Here is a 17,624-nt window from a genome sequence, read left to right as displayed (position 1 = left end):
GTGCTATCAAGTCAATTTTTAACTCATAGAGACCCCATGTGACACAGTAGAACCGCTCATAGGGTTTTCTAGGCTATAATTTTTTTAAGCTTTATTAATTTTGTAGTTGTTGTTGAGAATATACACAGCAAAACATGCACCAATTCCAGTTTCTACACGTACCATTTAGTGACAAGGATTACATTTTTGTATTTGTGCAACCATTCTCAGCCTCCTTTTGTAAGTTCTTCCTCCTCCATTAATATAACTTCACTGCCCCTAATTTTTCAAGTTGCTGTTGCCAATTTGATCCCATATAGATAGTTCTTAAAAGAGCATAATGCTCAAGGTAGACATTTTTTAATAGTTAAGCTAAACTATTGTTTAGTTTTAGGAAGACTTCGAGGGATATTTTTGGTTTAAGGTTTAAAGATTATCTCAGGGCAATAGTTTCAGGGGTTCATCCAACATTCATGGCTCCAGGAAATCTAGAGTCCATGAGAATTTGATATTCTGTTCTGTATCTTCCCCCTTTTGATCAGGATTCTTCTATAGAATCTTGGATCAAAATGTTCAGTAATGGTAGGTGGGCACCATCCAATTCTTTTGGTCTCATGGCAAAGGAGGCAGCTGTTCATGGAGGCAATTACCAATACATTCCATATCCTCCTCCTATTCCTGACTCTCCTTCCTCTGTTGCTCCAGACAATTAGAGACCAATCGTTGTGCCTTGGATGGCCACTTGCAAGCTTTTAAGACCTCAGTCACTACACAATGAACTAGGAGGTAGAACAGAAGCACTAAACATGTTATTAGGTCTAGGCTATAATCTTTACAGGAACAGGCTGCCAGGTCTTTCTCCTGCAGAGCTGCTGGGTGGGTTTGAATCACCAACCTTTTGGTTAGCAGCTCAGTGCTACTAACTGCTGTGCCACCAGAGCTCCTTTTTTTTACTTAATGTCACCTTAATTTCTGGACAAGGAACCTCACTTCAGATTATCTCAAGTAGAACTGGGTGCCAAAGAGGCTACTGGTAATTGAGAGGTCAATAATCCAGAAATTTCTACCAATCATTTGACAATTGTTGTGCTCTCTATATTCTAGCCTTCTGGGTAATGTCTGCCCAGTCAAGTGCTACAGTGAGTGAACTGTCCACAGAATTCATGAAACACCACTAAGAACTGCGTGTCATACTGGGCAAAACAAGGAGCTAGAATCCAGAGACAGATACTTAGTCTTTTACCTGCCATTAGCTATGTAATCTTGAGCAGACCAGTGTCCTGTATCCTTCAACTGACTAAACTGCCAAGGGAGATGATCCACCTGACTTTCCATGGGGGCTCACTCTGAACGTACTTCGCAAGGGCAAAATGGAAAAAAAAAAAAACCTGGCACAATATAAACACCAGCTATTATAAAATTTAAAATAGGGAAAGAAAAAATAGAAGAATTTTTTTTAAAAAAGGTATGTTAGAAGAAAGTTGGTTAAATGAATAAAGTGAGGTTGCTGAGAACCTTAAGTGCTGAGAAAAAAAAGTACGATAAGGGCATAAATAACTCCAGCCTACCCTGTGTTTCCTTTTATCCCTGACGCTTTGTCCCACCTCTAGTAGACCAGTTTTCAACAAATAAAAGAGAGATGCTAACACAGGTTGCAGGTAAACACACTGCTCCTTCCATTCCAAGTATTCCAAGTACTGCTACTAAAATAATCACTTGGGAACGCCAATGGTAAATGCAACCCTCTTGGTTATTTTTCTCAAGGTCGGAGAGTCCTGGCTACTTGAGGCAATAGCCTCAGGACTTTGAGAACTGTCTAGGATATCTTAATAAGCATATTCTGGATAATCTAAAGGACAACAATTATAACGCAGTACTGCTCTGTGATTTTTAGTGCTCTCATCTGCATTTATAGCCCCATTGGTCCAAGTAGTACTACTTTTATTGTATTGAACAGGCAGGTTTAATAAATAATAATAAGTTTGCCATGTGAAGGCCAAATGGCATCATGTCCAGCTGTACAAATGAAGCTTCCACATTGAACAAATTATTTTCTAATAAACACGGTTGTCTCAACAGGGGAAAAAAAAGGTGCAAAGCAACCAGGCAACAATAACAGAGACACTCCAAACTCCAAAGACCCTACCCCAAACCAGTCAGCATCACTGAAACAGCGTCTGTTTTACATTATCTCTCACATTACATTACATAGATTTGAATTTCAGGGACTGTCATTTCATTTGGTGGTACAGTCAAATAAGAGCTTCATAATAAGTTTTATGCTTGTATATATTTAAATAGCATAATAATAATTTGAGTGAGTCATTTAAGGGTCTCTAATTTTTTTTTTTTTAACATCGACTGGAGGGCACTGGGTTGGGTAACATTACTCAGGAAACCCTGGGGGCATAGTGGTTAAGAGTTAAAGCTGCTGACCAAAAAGTGGGCAGTTTGAATCCACCAGGCGCTCCTTGGAAACCCTACAGGGCAGTTCTAATAGGGTAGCTATGAATTCAGAATCGACTGGACGGCAACGGGTTTGGATTTTTCTTTTTGGTTTACATTACTCAAGCTTGAGAAAAACTTGCAAAATGTCTAATTAAAATCCTCGAACTCTGCTGGTGTTACAGAGAAAAATACCCACCTAATACTTTTTTTTTTTTAATACTTAATATGTGCTAGGGCTGTGCTAGCTACTGTAATTCACTATGTCATATTAGATACACCAAGACTTCGTTTCTCCTCCTTAGTATGGTAACATAGTTTCTCATATGGGTCTAATATAACTTTATTGGGAGGCAGCAGTGACAGTAATTATTCGGATTTTTGGCTTCCTTTTAACACTGGGGCATCAAGTTTGAGCAAAGGTGGAAAACAGGTAATTTCACAGAAAACAGAATGAGGGAGTCCCATTACCTGAGTCTCTCAATCGAGCGAGTTCCTGACGACGCTTCTTTCGTTTCTCTTTCTTCAGGGCGGCCCTGTACTTTCTGTGGCTGGAACACGAAGACACGCACGCGCGAGTCAAGGACGGCACCTGCAGCTGTCCGAGCTCCCCTCTCCTCAGCCAGAGGACAGTGACAGGAAATTGTTTGGGTGATCGGGGGTGAAATCTTGCTTCCCTTGTGTTCATTTCAGAGCAAGCACCTACCATCGCCTAGTCCGTCCACGCTCAGATGGCAGGTCTTCTGTAACCACCACCTGTTCCCCTCCTCACCTCCCTCAGCCCACGGACGCCCGTGACAGTTCGGGGCGCCAGGCTCCCAACTGTAGCAGCAGTTCACTCATCTGGCCTAATGACTCTTTTCTTTTCGCATGCACACTCTCCAGGCCCAGCCTCGGCCCGCTCCGCCCGCTCCCTCTGCAGGTCATACCCCCAGCACAGCTTACCTCTGCCTCTCTGGAAACTGTATCTTCTCGGGGGCCGCCATCTTATCAGCGCGCTCCGCCCCCGCCCTCCCCGGGGAGCCGTCCGGAAGAGGCGGGCCTAAGGGCGGGAGCGGCTGCGCGCGCAGACGCAAGTGCTGCGCGGCCGCCCGAGCGCGCCTCAGCCCGGGCGAGACCAAAGACAGAGAGGGGAGGCTCCCGTTGGCGGCTCGTTTCCAAACCCTGCCCACGCAAATCTCGCAGCCCGAAAAACTCCTCTGATACTTGTAACCCATTCTGGAAGTCATTCTGTCCTCACCTCTTCTCCAGTGTTTTATTGCTCTCTTTCCCAACGCTATAGGAGGTTAAGGTCACACCTCTCCTCCTTTTCTCCTCATCCATTCATCCATTCACCAAAGCTCATCCCACGGAGAGTGGCTTCCAGTTTTACACAGAATACCGCTCATTGCTTTAGGCTCCGCCCCTTCGCGGGTCTTCCTATCAGCGCCTCAGACAAAGCTCTAGGCTCCGTCCCCCGCCAGTCTCTCCTACGGGTTTAAGATGCGAACCTAACTCTTGGGGCTGCAAAGGTGTGACCTCTGTCACCGAGAAGATTACAAGTTAGGGCCAGAGAAACACCAGTACATAAATAATATAATATGGCCCATGCAAAGATGACGTTCACTTAACATAGTTCACCTGGGGATTCAGGGAGAGCTTTCTGATGCCTGAACTTTTATTTATTTATTTTTTACTCCAAGTGGAAAAAGGTGGGAATTGAGTTGCAGGCAGATCGGCATAAGCAAAATCAATGAAAGGGAAACTGGTATCTGCCAGGAACAGGAAGAATTTTGGCAGTCAAATTTAAAGTGTAATCTGCGCGTATCAAGGAATATAGCGGTAGAGGTGGGCTGGAGGAGGGTTTTGTATATCTTGCTAAGAAGCTTTAATTACACTCTGTAGGCAATAGGTAACCATTGAAAGCTTTTAAGTAGAGGCTTGGCGTGGCCGTACTTGTGTTTTAGGTACTTTAGGCTGGTTCGCAATGAATTTTCATGCAGTTTGAATTGCTCAAGTTAATTTCGTTACAGAAGTAGCTCTAAAAGCCAGCTCCATTTCCAAACTGTAACTACCATAATTTGAATGCAATAAGTCATAAGGTAAAAATAAGAGTTGTAAAATTTTAATGCAAAGATACGTTCTTCTAGGATATCCAGATAAGCAGAACAAAGTTCCCTTTATTCTGCAACGTAATATAAATTTAGTGTTATTCTTGGTGCCCTGAAAGGCAACCTCTACTTACTCTCAAGCATGTATATTTCAGGTTATTCCTCTGCTATGGTAAAATGTTCATTATCCCAAAAAGGTTTTAAAAAATTGTACTTCTAGAAATGAGAGTGTAAGAAAGAAATATCCAGTGCTACATAGTGTCCTTACTACTCAATTTTTTTGTCTAGTGATAAGCTCTATGCAACACAACTGCTGATGGTTTGAGAAAGAACAATGGCAGAGTCGATATTCCCACCCAGAACCAAACCAAAGTACCATCTCTGAAGATCGCTGAATCCATAAAGAAGGGATCAAAGCAAAATTTACCTAAAGACAAGAATGTGTTACTATTTATCTGTAATGTAGCCAAACCAAACCATTCTGACTCATAGCTACCCTATAAATAGCCAGTATTATTTATATCAACAAATTATACTGTAAAATTAGTTTATTTGCTTAAATTAACTATATCCATTTTTGTTCAATAAAACTACATGAAAGACTTAACTGACAAAGTTGAATCAAAAAGACAATAAAGCTTTAAGAAGAATAGGTATCAAGTAAATCATGTGGATTCTTCTAGTGGCACAGAAAAACACCAAAAGTGGTTTCAATATTTTTGCTAATATCATGCCAAAAGAATGTGTCCCCCACTGGGCAAGGGAAAGACACCTTCCTAAGCTTTAGTAGGGTGGGCGCCTGCTTTGTAGAACAGCCAGCTTCACCCTGGATCAGTGTAGCCCTGGGAGAGGAGAGGGGCTGGCAGCCTGCCCTAGATGGTGATTGCAGACTGTGCATATGAGCTGAGGAGCAGGGGCGGGGTAGGGGGGGTTCCCCACACTGTTTCTCTAGTAGGGACAGTCCCTGACTTACAACAGGGTTCCATTCCAATGATTCCATCATAAGTCAGTTCTGACGTAAGTCGAGTACCACTTTTTTTCTTTACTTTTCATTATTATTCCCTTTTATTATCAGTATCTTTATAAATCCAATCTTTGAACATCTGCAAATGATAACATCAGTAAATTACGTCCTGCAAAATTATATGTTGTACATATTACTAATGATAAGACGTAAAAACAAACAAAAAACAGTTGTATGTGCAGTTTGTCATAACTCGGATATGTCGTAAGCCGGGGGCTACCTGTAAATCCTGTCTGAGCTTTCCAGTCACTTTCTGATCTACATGTTAAAAGATGTCTCAGTAATTTTACAGACATCTTATATACCCCGAAATGGTCCCTAGGTGGCACAAAGGGTTTGTGCTCGACTACTAACCTAAAGGTTAGCAGTTCGAACCCACCTGGTAGTACTGCAGAAGAAAGGCCTGGTGATATGCTTCTGTGAAAATTACAGCCAAGAAAACCCTATGGAGCAGCTCTACTCTGTAATACATGGGGTCCCTATCCGTCGGAATTGACTCCACCGCAAAGGGCATATACTCCAAAGAACTAAAAGGAAAAGTCATTCAACAAATGTTAATATTATAAAGAAACAGTTTTATTAATCTAATCTTATTCAAGGAAGGTGAGCAGCAATTTTAATACAAAAATTCTTTCTCCAGCCTTCTGACAGACTGCAAGCCCGTGTCTCCGCTTCTGTCTAGGAAGGTACACATAAAACACTTTTGGGAGGGCATAAAAACGTAAAAAGTTTCTTGCTAGGGTGTATCAGGTGCCAGGAATTAGAGTGCCTCTTTGGGGGGTTCACATGACTAAGGCACTGAAGAAATCACATCCCCAAGGCTATTTCCATAACCTCTGTGGGGAAAGGGACCACAGAATTTATTGTGCAAACCAGGCCATGGTTGAGAGTGAGAGGTGCTGTTAATAATTACATCAGGAGAACACGCGAAGTCAATCAGGAGTGGCAAACCAGGATACACAGTCACCTACTAACACAGCATCCTTTGTACCCCTAAGGTATAAGGGCAAGTCAGGGATTCTGTACATCAGACCTCACTCCAACATGGAACATCCACTACAATAGAGTTTTATACTAAGATTTTGGAAGAGGCCTTGGTAGGAAGGCTGGGTGCCCTGGAAAATGCCAATCTTGTGTGTTTCCCCTTTTAAAGATAACTGTAGTTTGAAGCAGATCAACTGCATAAAATTAACATAAATTAAAAAAAACCTACTCTATCTTTTTAAGTAGGAAGATAGGCCTGGTGATCTACTTCCAAAAAATCAGCCAGTGAAAACCCTATGGATCGCAATGGTCTAACTGCAACCGATGGTGACTGGGCAGCATTTGGTTCCGTTGTGTGTGGGGTCACCACAAGTTGGGGGCCAACTTGATGGCAGCTAACATCATCTTTTCAAGGGTTCTTACGCATTTCCTAGGGTGCACATGCTTCCCTTTCCCAAAGAGGGCAAGCACCCTAGAAGCAAATATCTTCACCCTCTTTTTATGGAACAGAGGTATCTCCAAATGCTTCCACATACAACTCCAGCCCTATCTTGCAGACTTGATGACTAGTCTGTTGATGAAAAAAATATTACTAGTTACTGATGCAACACTGAGTCTGAATGAACACAGGTTTCTAGGCAGCTGGAAATATTCCAAGAGACGTAGCGCTAGGGCGGCAGTGGCATGTAGTCTTCAGAATTATGTGGGATGACAGATTACAGCCTATCTGGTACATTTCTCTCCCTATTAAAAAAAATCTCCCTATTACTGCGACAAAAATCTTCTAAACTACTGTATAAATTGGGAGATCGAAGTTGATCACCTGCCTTGCCAACAAAGAACCTCAACTAATGACTAAATAACATTCAGACAGCTTTAAAGGGAAGTCAAGGCAGCTCTTTCATTGTGGAAAATATTATCGTCATATTCTATAAAGCACTGTACAAATAATGCAAAATAATGCCATAAGCTATAGACTATTTGATTATTAATCTTTTGAAAAACATTTCTGTAAATGTGCCATGAAAGAATTCTAAGTTCTAGGCACTTTAAGCACTTTCTTTCAAATGTTCTGCCTATGCTTTCTACATGAGCAAGCCTTTAAATAAAATATCTGATCTTCGGGAAGGCAAAAGGATTCTAGGATATAAGTTAAAGTCCTTGTTTGCTTCTGATTACCAAATACATTTTCTACATTATAAATTGATAATGAGCATATCAAGTACTAGCAACGACAATGAAAGGTCACGGCCAACATACTCATTGAGAAGCCCTTATACAAGAGTATACATTCATGTTCTGAAATAAATTACACCTCAGACCAAGGCCCATGTTCAGCCAGGACGCTCCAGTCTGGGCTGATGGCTGTTTCTCACAGGCCGGTGTTCTGTGTGGTCAGTGCCAAACACCTTGATGATCATCCCTACCTGTATCTCTATAGAACCACCAACTGATAAACATAAAACGGCAGCTCAGAAAAGTCAGACCTAAAAAGATATCACCATCAGCAACTGGTTGCTATAAGATGAGAATCTTGTGTGTCTTGCTGGTACTTCGGTGATAAATATCATTATCGATAAAAGTAAGAATCTGTTGACCAAAGAGCTTCTTTCCGCAGAGATTGATGGGAAGCTCCCGTACCAGGAAATGGGCATCTATGATTACATTCAATTACTAGTAAAGTGCAGCCGTTTAGAACAGTCTAGTTAACAGTTTTTAAAAGGTAACATGTATTAAGATGCTGCCTAGATGTGAACGTCTTAGGGGGTACTTGGCTGGTCTGCTGCTTGGGTTATACTTGTACATTCAGGACATAATCGTGACGGAAGGACGAGCGGACTGTGCGATTCATTAGGGGCTGAAGGGGGCGGAAGTTGTCGACCATCCTTTTCTCTTTCTCCCCCTCTGATGTGAAAAGCAGGGTCCGAAATTGTTCAAGCTAGAAATAGAAATAGGAAACGTAAATAATTTCAAGAGAAAAACAGCTTTTCATTCATTTTTTTAAATTATTTATTTTTATTCTTTCATTCATTTTTAAAACCCTGAAGCATTAGACGAAAATTAGATACAGAAGGAAAAGCTTACTTCTTGGTAGGAATGCTTGAGTGGGAATAAAATGGCCCACCATGTGTAGGGGACGGCAGCAGGATGTGCGCAACTCGGGGCGGGGGGCGCTTGGAGTGATCAGAAGACTGGGGTTCAAAGGCCCTATCTCCCCATATGAGCCATCTGTGCAGGACAACCCACTTCTTCTCTTGGCTTCTCAGGAACTTCATCTTTAAATGGGCAAAATAGCTGATAGAATAACAGGAGCCCCCAGGTGCTGCAAGGAGCCCTGGTGGGGTAGTGGTTAAGAGCTTGACTGCTAAGCAAAAGATTGGCAGTTCAAATCCACCAGCCACTCCTTGGAAACCCTATGGGGCAGTTCTACTCTGTCCTATAGGGTTGCTGTGAGTCAGACTTGACTCAATGGCAATGGGGTTTTAGGTGGTGCAAATGGTTAATATGTTCAGCTGCTAACTGAAAGGTTAGAAGTTCGAGTCCACCCAGAGGTCCCTCAGAAGAAAGGCCTGGCAATCTACTTTCAAAAAATCAGCCACTGAAAACCCTACAGAGCAGTGTTGTACTCGAACACACATGGGGTCACCGTGAGTCACAGTCAACCCCATGGCAACTGATTTTCATAGACTAAAAAAGGCCTGATGTATATAGTAACAGTACAACGTTTTTTAATTTAACTGAATCATTAACATAATGTATTACTGATTGCTCAGCACATCTGGGCACTGTGAGTAAAGCAATGCACGTAGATGTCTTCCGTGGTAATGGGATTCTCGGTGCTGGCACTGTCCATCGGAACTTTCTGCAATGATGGGAATGTTCTTTGCACATCTAATATGGTAGCCACAAGCCACCTATGGCTACTGAGCACTAAAAATTTAGCTAGTATGACTGAAGAACTAAATTTCTATTTCATTTTAATTTATATTTAAATTTAAATGGCCACATGTGACTAGTGGCTACTGTATTGGACAGTGCAGCTCGATACTAAAGGAACAACCAAGGGTCTCAAGTGCTTTTTTTCTAATGTGGCCATAACGTCAGTCAGTAGCCCCATGGCATTCGGAGCGACCATGTTATGGATCACTGCTTCCTTCAAGCTGGCAGGAAAATCTGTTCACAACACCTCCCCTGTACCATCAGGCTCACTGTAGCTACAGAGAGGATAGCCTATGGTACAGTGGGCAAGCATGTGAGAATGTGTTTGGAGCAAAGACTTCAGGCCAAGCCAAGCTGAAGAGGCAAGCACTGAAAACAGTGGCTGGACCTGCCAATTACACACATGCTCTCAGAAACTGAGAAGGTACCCAAATAGGTCATGCTTATTTTTATTCAGCTAACTGCAAAAGATTAGAAATAACCCAAATACCCATAATAAATTACACAACAGCTATGAAATGGACTAGTATATCACCATTAAACACGATGTTAAAGATCTAGACGGTTATTATCAATACAATATTCTACACATCACTGAGTGAAAGGAGCAGCAAAATGATATGCAGAAAATAATTCCATCTTTGTAAAAAAAAATATGTATATTTGTATAGATAAAAGACCAGGAGAATTTACCCTAACAGTGATTAACATCGAATAGTAAGATTATGGAAGAAAGGCCTGGTGATTGACTTCTGAAAGAGCACAGACATTGAAAACCCTATGGAGTGCAGTTCTACTCTGACACACATGGGGTTGCCATGAGTTGCAGTAGACTCAATGGCAACTGGTCTGGTTTTAGTAAGATTATAGGTGACTAGGACTTTTTTTTTTTTTTAGGACTATAGAGGAGCCCTGGTGGCACAGTGGTTAACAGCCAGCTCCGCTGCTAAGTAAAAGGTCAGCAGTTCGAATTCACCAGCCACTCCGTGGAAACTCTATGGGGCAGTTCTACTCTGTCCTATAGGGTTGCTATGAGTTGGAACTGACTTGACGGCAGGGCGGTTGGTGTTTTGGTTTAGGATTATAGATGACAACTAACATTTTTTTCTCATTGTATTTTTTGCATTGAAATTCTATTTAAGAAGTCCTCATGTGGGCCACTGGCCCTCGGATTTATTTATTTTTTCAGCATTAGGTCAATTTTTAAATATGAAGAACAGTAGCAGACTCAATGTAAAAGCTACCAAGCTCAGCTTATGGTCGGTTAAGCTCTGTATTTTGTCTAGCAGGTACACCAAGGAATGTCTGTGCCCAGAGAACATGCCAAAGGAGCCCTAAGCTCCTCCTGATAACTAGCCTATTATGCATCTCCTCAATCAATCAATCTCTCTACTCCCCTCCACCAATTTACCTGACTTTTTTGAACTCTTGGTGTTTTGTATACCCCTTCTTAGGATAAGGAATTTTTTTGAAGAGCAGGGCTGGGGGAGGTAGGCTCCTTTTGTTTGCACTTTCGGTCTAAGAATGGACTCCAACTCTGCACACCTGTACACACATGAACATGGCGCCGGCCCTCAAGCTCTTCTGCTCTCCCTCTGCCTCTTCCTGCCTAAACCCACTCCTGTGGTGCTCCCCATCACGTACCTCTGTGCCTCCTGACGTCCTCCCCCTCACCAGCCCCTTGTCCCTAGGCTGAAGCACTCTCCCAAGTCCTCAGAAATACTATTCAGTTCTCTCTATCTAAAATAATTCCCACCCTGTTATCATACTATCAAATTGATTTTCTTCTTAGTACTTAACTCAAGCTACAGCTACGGGCCTTTTCATGGATTTCTGTCTTTGTTGTCTGTCTTTCCCGTGACAATGTAAGTTCCCTGAGGGCAGGGACTTTATGTTTGCTTCACCAAGGTGTTCTCAGCACCTAGCATAGTCCTTGACCCAGAGTAGGTACTTAATGATTATTAATTTAATGGATGTTATTTGAATGAGTGGACACTGTCCCTGCTAGGGTCTGGGAGAAGAGCAAAAGAAATGATCAGTATATAACGCACGTTCACTTTCTTTTTAAAAGACTGGCTAGTATTCCATTGTGTGGATCTACCATAATTTATTTAGCTGCTTCCCTACTCTGTCGCTGAGTCAGAATAGACTCGACAGCACTGGGTTTCTGGGCTATTGATAGGTACTTCGGTTGTTTAGGAACGAGGGTGCAAAGAACAACCATGTATACGCATAATTTTTCAGATGTGGAGTTCATCTGCAGAATAAATTGCTCTTCAAAGGTTATGTGAACTTGTACTTTGATTGATATTCCGATGGTACCAATTTAACTCCCAGCAGCGGGGTACCAGAGGGCCTTTCTCCATACTTCTACTATCAGTGGAGGCCATCAAATTTAGGGGTCTCTGCTAATTTGATAGTTGAACCAATGATATTTCAGCGTAGTACTTTGATTTTATATATATATATATGTATATGTGTATATATATATGTATATGTGTATATATATGTATATGTGTATATATATGTATATGTGTATATATATATGTATATGTGTACATATATATGTATATGTGTATATATATATGTATATGTGTGTATGTATATGTGTGTATATATATATATATAGGAGCCCTGGCAGTGCTGTGGTTAAGAGCTCAGCTGCTAACCAAAAGGTCGGCAGTTTGAATCTACCAGCTGCTCCTTGGAAACCCAGCGGGGCAGTTCTACTCTGTCCTATAGGGTTTCTGTGAGTCAGAATCAACTAGATGGCAATGGGTTTGGTTTGGTTTTTATATATTTTAATAAGTGAGGCTGAACATCTTCCATACGTTTATGAGCTTCTTGAGTTTCCTTAACTGTAAACTGTTTATACCATTTTCTGCTGGTTTTTTAAAAACTGATTTCTAGGAGATCTTTATCTATTAAGGAAATAAGCTCCTTCTGTTTTGTTCAGTGGTGTCTCTCAAATACTTAGAAGAGTACCTGGCATATAGGAGGCATGCAATAAATAGTGGCTGATTAAGGAACATGAGTTGCTAATATTTTTCCTGCTTGTCATTTGTTTATGGTGGTTTTCATAATACAGAATCTTTAAACCTTTTTGTAGTCTAATTTACTAGTTGCTTTCTGTATGACTTCTGGTTTTAAGAAAAACTTCCTCCATTTGGAGGTATGGAAGAATTTTCCTGTGGTTACCCTAGTAATTTCATGGTGTAATTTTTTTTTTTAATTTTTATTGTGCTTTAAGTGAAAGCTTACAAATCAAGTCTGTCTCTCATACAAAAATTTATATACACCTTGCTATATACTCCTAGTTGTGCTCCCCCTAATGAGACAGCACACTCCTCTCCACTCTCTCTTTTTGTGTCCATTCGGCCAGCTTCTGACCCCCTCTCCCCTCTCATCTCCCCTCCAGACAGGAGCTGCCCACATAGTTTCATGTATCTACTTGATTCAAGAAGCCCATTCCTCACCAGTATCATTTTCTGTCTTATAGTCCAGTCCAATCCCTGTCTGAAGAGTTGGCTTTGGGGATGGTTCCTGTCTTGGGCTAACAGAAGGTCTGGGGACCATGAACTCCAGGGTCCTTCTAGTCTCAGTCAGACCATTAAGTCTGGTCTTTTATGAGGATTTGGGGTCTGCATCCCACTGCTCTCCTGCTCCCCCAGGGGTTCTCTGTTGTGTTCCCTGTCAGGGCAGTCATTGGTTGTAGCCGGGCACCATCTAGTTCCTCTGGTCTCAGGCTGATGGAGTCTCTGGTTTATGTGGCCCTTTCCATCTCTTGGGCTCATAGTTACCTTGTGTCTTTGGTGTTCTTCATTGTCCTTTGCTCCAGGTGGGTTGAGACCAATTGGTGTATCTTAGGTAGCCGCTTGTCAGCGTTTAAGACCTCAAATGCATGGTGTTATTTTTTATGTTTTACATTTAAAGTACCTGGAATATATTCTTGTGTAAGGTTTGAATGATGGCTCCAGCTGTTTTTTTTTTTTCAAAATATCTGCTCAGTTGCCTCCCAATAGCATTTACTGAATGCACTATCTTTTCTTCCCACTGAACTGAGATGCTACTTTATCATAAACTAAATCCCATAGGTTTTTTGGGCATATTTCTGAATTTACTATTTTGTTCCATTTGATTTACCTCTTTAATCATGTGCCAGTATCACACAATTTAATTACTGAGACTTGATAATATCTTGTGGCTGTCACTCATTTCGTTTTTTTAGAATTTCTCCTCATTATTCATGCTTGTTTGGTTTTCCATATGAACTTATTAAGAAGTAGCATATATATTTAATAATCCTGTTGGTATGTATTTACTGGGACCACATTAGATTCATGAAGAGTAAACATTTCATGAAGAATAACAACTTAAGGAGAATTGACATCAGAGATGCCAGTTATTAAGTCTCCCTATTCAATAACATGGTATGAATCTTTATTAATTCAAGTCTTTTGTGTTCCTCAGGAATGTTTCAAAGTCTTGTTAACTTTTCTTGTTAAGTTTATTCCAAGGTATTTTTTTCATACCCATTATAAATAGGGTTCCCTCTTCCATTATATCTTCTAACTTATTGTGATCTATAGGTATCAAATGTATCGATTTCTATAAATTAATATTGTACTCTACTAATCACTGAATTATCTTATTTTCTGCAATAGCTTTTTATTATTTCTATAATTTCTTTTCTGGTCTAATTGTACTGGCTACTTCCAGAATATCATTTACTATAAGATTTGGTGTGCTAACAATAGCAGGATCAGTAGCTATCTTTCCACATTTAGTGATCTTTTACTTTTAAACTGAAATCAATCTCTTTTATCAAGTTAAGGATGTCTCTATTCATTTTTATTTTGTTAAAAAAATTTTAAGAACTGGATGATGAATTTTGTTAATGTCTTTTGAGAATCTACGGAAGTGATAATATGATTTTTCTCTTTGCTCAGAAGATGGATTTTATTGAATCATCCTTACGTCCATTCTACTTGGACGCAGTATATATTTCTTCTAATGTACTTCTGGATTCTGGTTCTAATGTTTTATTTTAGCTTTTATATATTTCAGAGATATTGGTCTATATGTTACTTTTTCAGGCGGAGGGGTTCCAGTCTTTGATGAGCTTTGGTATCAATGTTATCCCGGCTTTTAAAAGGATTTTTTAGATCCTTGGTTTAAAAAAAAAAAATGGAAGCTTTTCTTCTTGTTAAAATGTTTTGTAATCAATAAAAATTCCATACAAAGGAAATATAAGTAGTTAGTGTTGTAATTTAGTTACACTATGAATGAAATAGGATTTTGTGTGTTGATGTAATAACACCACTTACACTTAGTTTCTAAGAGAAAAATAAAGCCCAAGTTCGAAATGACTGACTTAGAATAAAATTTCTGGACAGACATTGTTAGGTTCTGTTTTTACCCGAGAGTCCACAGCAAAAGTCCTTAAAGGATTTTAAAGGGTATTGAACACATCCATTTCCAACCTCCATTCTTCTCTTTAAAAGGGTCTTAGTTTACATACAGATGCACATTTATATAAAAAAACACATAATGCATGTACAGGAAAATATATGTCACTGTTAAGTATGGAAATAAAGAGCTTATGTTCTGTTTTAACTCCTAGCTCCAGTTAATTGGAAGCATCTCCTAACTCATGCCCAAACTGAGATAAGACATTAGCACATTTTACCAAAAGTGTCTAAGTATTACAAGATGTTAAAAAAGGGCGCCACATTTGGAACCCGGCCCAGTGTGACGTGGCTGCACTTGAGTTTCCTCGTGTAGACTGTGGGAAGAACTCACCTGGTCGTGATCAACCTCTATTGCTTGCTTCTTAATGATCCAGGTGACGGATTCGGAGAGTGGCGGGGTGGTCAGAGACCCCAAGTAGGTCCAGTAATCCGGGCAGGTGGGCATCAGGCAGGAAGGGTCGAATGACGCAAATTCCACAAGGGTGTCCTGAGCAAGAGAAGGGGTCACCCAGTCAGTATTTGGGGGTGAAAGCCACCGAGGAACTGCATGTTTAGGTGATGCTTCCCAGCGTGTGTCTGGGGACCAGCAGCGGTCCAGAGGAGCCCGGGTACCTGTGAGGAACCTCCTAAGGAATCACTTAGGACAGGCTCACGCCCACGCTTTGTTCCTGCAGTTCACTGTGTATTTCTGGTACACCTCAGTGGGACACAACAAAAACCGTTTTCTCCCTCATTCTAGTGAGCGTGGAGCAGAGCGTCTCCTCTGAGAATGGTTGGGAGGTATTACTTAGGTAGTGGCTGGTGCAGAAACAAAGGAGCCCTGGTGGCACAGTGGTCAAAGCACTCGGCTGCTCACTGAAAGGGCAGTGGTTGGAAACCACCAGCCACTGCACAAGAGAAAGATGTGGCAGTCTGCTTCTGTAAACATTTACAGCCTTGGAAACCCTGTGGAGCCGTTCTACTCTGTCCCATAGGGTCACTATGAGTCGGAATTTACTCAACAGCAGTGGATTTGGTTTGGGGTGGTGCCTAAAAAAGGAGGCCTCTCTTTTACTCTATAGATAAGTCAGACCCCGTACAGAATGAAGTGCAAATGAGGAAAAGCCAGGACCCTGGACTAAAGTGGGGTTGGGGTGGGAGAATGAGAGAGCAGGGTTGGGGTTGGGGGATGAGACAGAACGAATATGCAGACTGCCCAGGGAGCAGCCTCTTGGAGATTCTGAATAATGAACCATTCATCCTAGGGGTTGGACAATGGTATCCAACCTGAAGGATACTGGTAATTGTTCTTTAAAGCTGGACAAGTCAAGCTTCTGTAAAACTTTTCTCCCTGCTGGTGGGAGGGTAGCTACACAAAGAAGGCTGCTCTGAGTGTGTTTTCACAAGGACTTAGAAGGGGCTGGTGTAGGAAACAGGCTAGAGGGGAGATCATTATACTCCTGAGGCCCAAGTCCTCATCAGCACATGCCCGCCAATGGATCCCCCAGCGAACCCAACAGCTACCCCTGAAAGTATCCTAGAGGAAGGGTCTCTCCTAACACAAGCATTCTAGAAGGCAAGTTGTCTTCTAACATTTCAATTCAATTATATTCAATTTAATTACACTTCCTGATTCAAAGTGCCTTGTTAATGTCTCCACTTCGAGACTGAAGCATAAAATAAATTCAAATGATTTAGGAACAAAAAAATTACCTTGTGCTTAATTGATGGCAACATATCCACCAATTTCTGCAGTTCTTTATGATGTTTGCCTAGCTAAAAAAACATTGATGAGAAAACATTAAATATAATTGACATCGAACTGTAGAAACTGTTAACAGAATGTGAATTAAAACAAACTACCTGGCCATTACCTAAAAACCAACAAACCACAGTGCAGAAAGTACACTTAAACTGGCGATTGAGGATGTTTCCCACATTGAGGAATTAGAGAACAAAGGGGCAGGCTGTTTGCTGACAGGCTCAGGTGCTGGCAGGCAGTAGGCAAGCAATAGCGCTCGTGGCCTATTGGCCATCTGCTTCCTTCTGAGCTCACAGGCGCTTGGCAACAGGGGTGCTGAAGGCTGAAGCTCTCAGAGCAAGGCAGAAAGCAGGAAGGCAGCCTTCAGCTCAGGCCTGCAGCCCTCAAGGCTCATTCCAGGACCTCAGCCTCCAGACTGGATGGAACCTGCAGGAGCTCAGAGGCTCATGCGGAGTATTGTCCTAGGGTTTTCAATCCTGTTCTCCATTTTCTTGCTGTGTGACCTGACAAGAAAGCACTTAACCTCATTGAGCTTTAGTTTCTTCATGTGAGAAGTGGACCTCATTATATCACCATCCGGTCACACTTGGGAAGATAAATTAAGCACTTAGCAAAGGGGAACCCTGGTGGCACGTGGTTAAAGCACTTGGCTGCTAACCAAAAGGTTGGTGGTTCGAACCCACCAGCTACTCCGTGGAAAAAAGATGTGGCAGTCTGCTTCTGTAAAGACGTAAGATTTACAGCCTTGGAGACCCTATGGAGCAGCTCTACTCTATCCTACAGGGTCCCTGTGAGTCGGAACTGACTCAACAGCAGTCAGTTTAGTTCATTGGTAGCAAAGGTATAGTCACATACCATACCATACCATATCATATGAGTTGCTGTCACGTGGATTCCGACTCATGACGTCCTCACGTGTGCCAGAGTAGAACTGTTCTCAGGGTTTTCAA

General features: G+C 41.5%; 2 protein-coding genes across 8 annotated transcripts in view; both read right to left on the bottom strand.

Annotated features, from left to right (window-relative positions):
- The window catches only part of ZRSR2 (zinc finger CCCH-type, RNA binding motif and serine/arginine rich 2), a 38,745-nt gene extending 34,959 nt beyond the window's left edge, over nucleotides 1-3,786 (bottom strand). The window contains exons 1-2 of one of the 4 annotated variants that reach the window (XM_064278033.1): nucleotides 3,665-3,786; nucleotides 2,896-2,975 (exon numbers count right to left, since the gene is read on the bottom strand). In XM_064278033.1, coding sequence (XP_064134103.1) covers nucleotides 2,896-2,975; nucleotides 3,665-3,747 — 163 coding nt within the window. In that variant the 5' untranslated portion in view covers nucleotides 3,748-3,786. The other 3 variants (XM_064278034.1, XM_064278035.1, XM_064278032.1) reach the window with 3 other exon arrangements.
- A 1,638-nt stretch (nucleotides 3,787-5,424) lies between these two features.
- CA5B (carbonic anhydrase 5B) overlaps nucleotides 5,425-17,624 on the bottom strand; it is a 53,533-nt gene continuing 41,333 nt past the window's right edge. For 3 of the 4 annotated variants that reach the window (XM_064278038.1, XM_064278036.1, XM_064278037.1), the window contains 3 exons: nucleotides 16,626-16,688; nucleotides 15,265-15,420; nucleotides 5,426-8,461 (listed from right to left, as the gene is read on the bottom strand). In XM_064278038.1, coding sequence (XP_064134108.1) covers nucleotides 8,315-8,461; nucleotides 15,265-15,420; nucleotides 16,626-16,688 — 366 coding nt within the window. In that variant the 3' untranslated portion in view covers nucleotides 5,426-8,314. Of the gene's footprint in view, nucleotides 8,462-15,264; nucleotides 15,421-16,625; nucleotides 16,689-17,624 lie in introns of all 4 variants that reach the window. The other variant, XM_064278039.1, reaches the window with a different exon arrangement.

The sequence above is a fragment of the Loxodonta africana genome, chromosome X, assembly GCF_030014295.1.
Source record: "Loxodonta africana isolate mLoxAfr1 chromosome X, mLoxAfr1.hap2, whole genome shotgun sequence".
Taxonomy (NCBI): domain Eukaryota; kingdom Metazoa; phylum Chordata; class Mammalia; order Proboscidea; family Elephantidae; genus Loxodonta; species Loxodonta africana.
The sequence above is the reverse complement of the archived record's forward strand: the minus strand, read 5'-3'. Positions and strand labels throughout refer to the sequence as shown.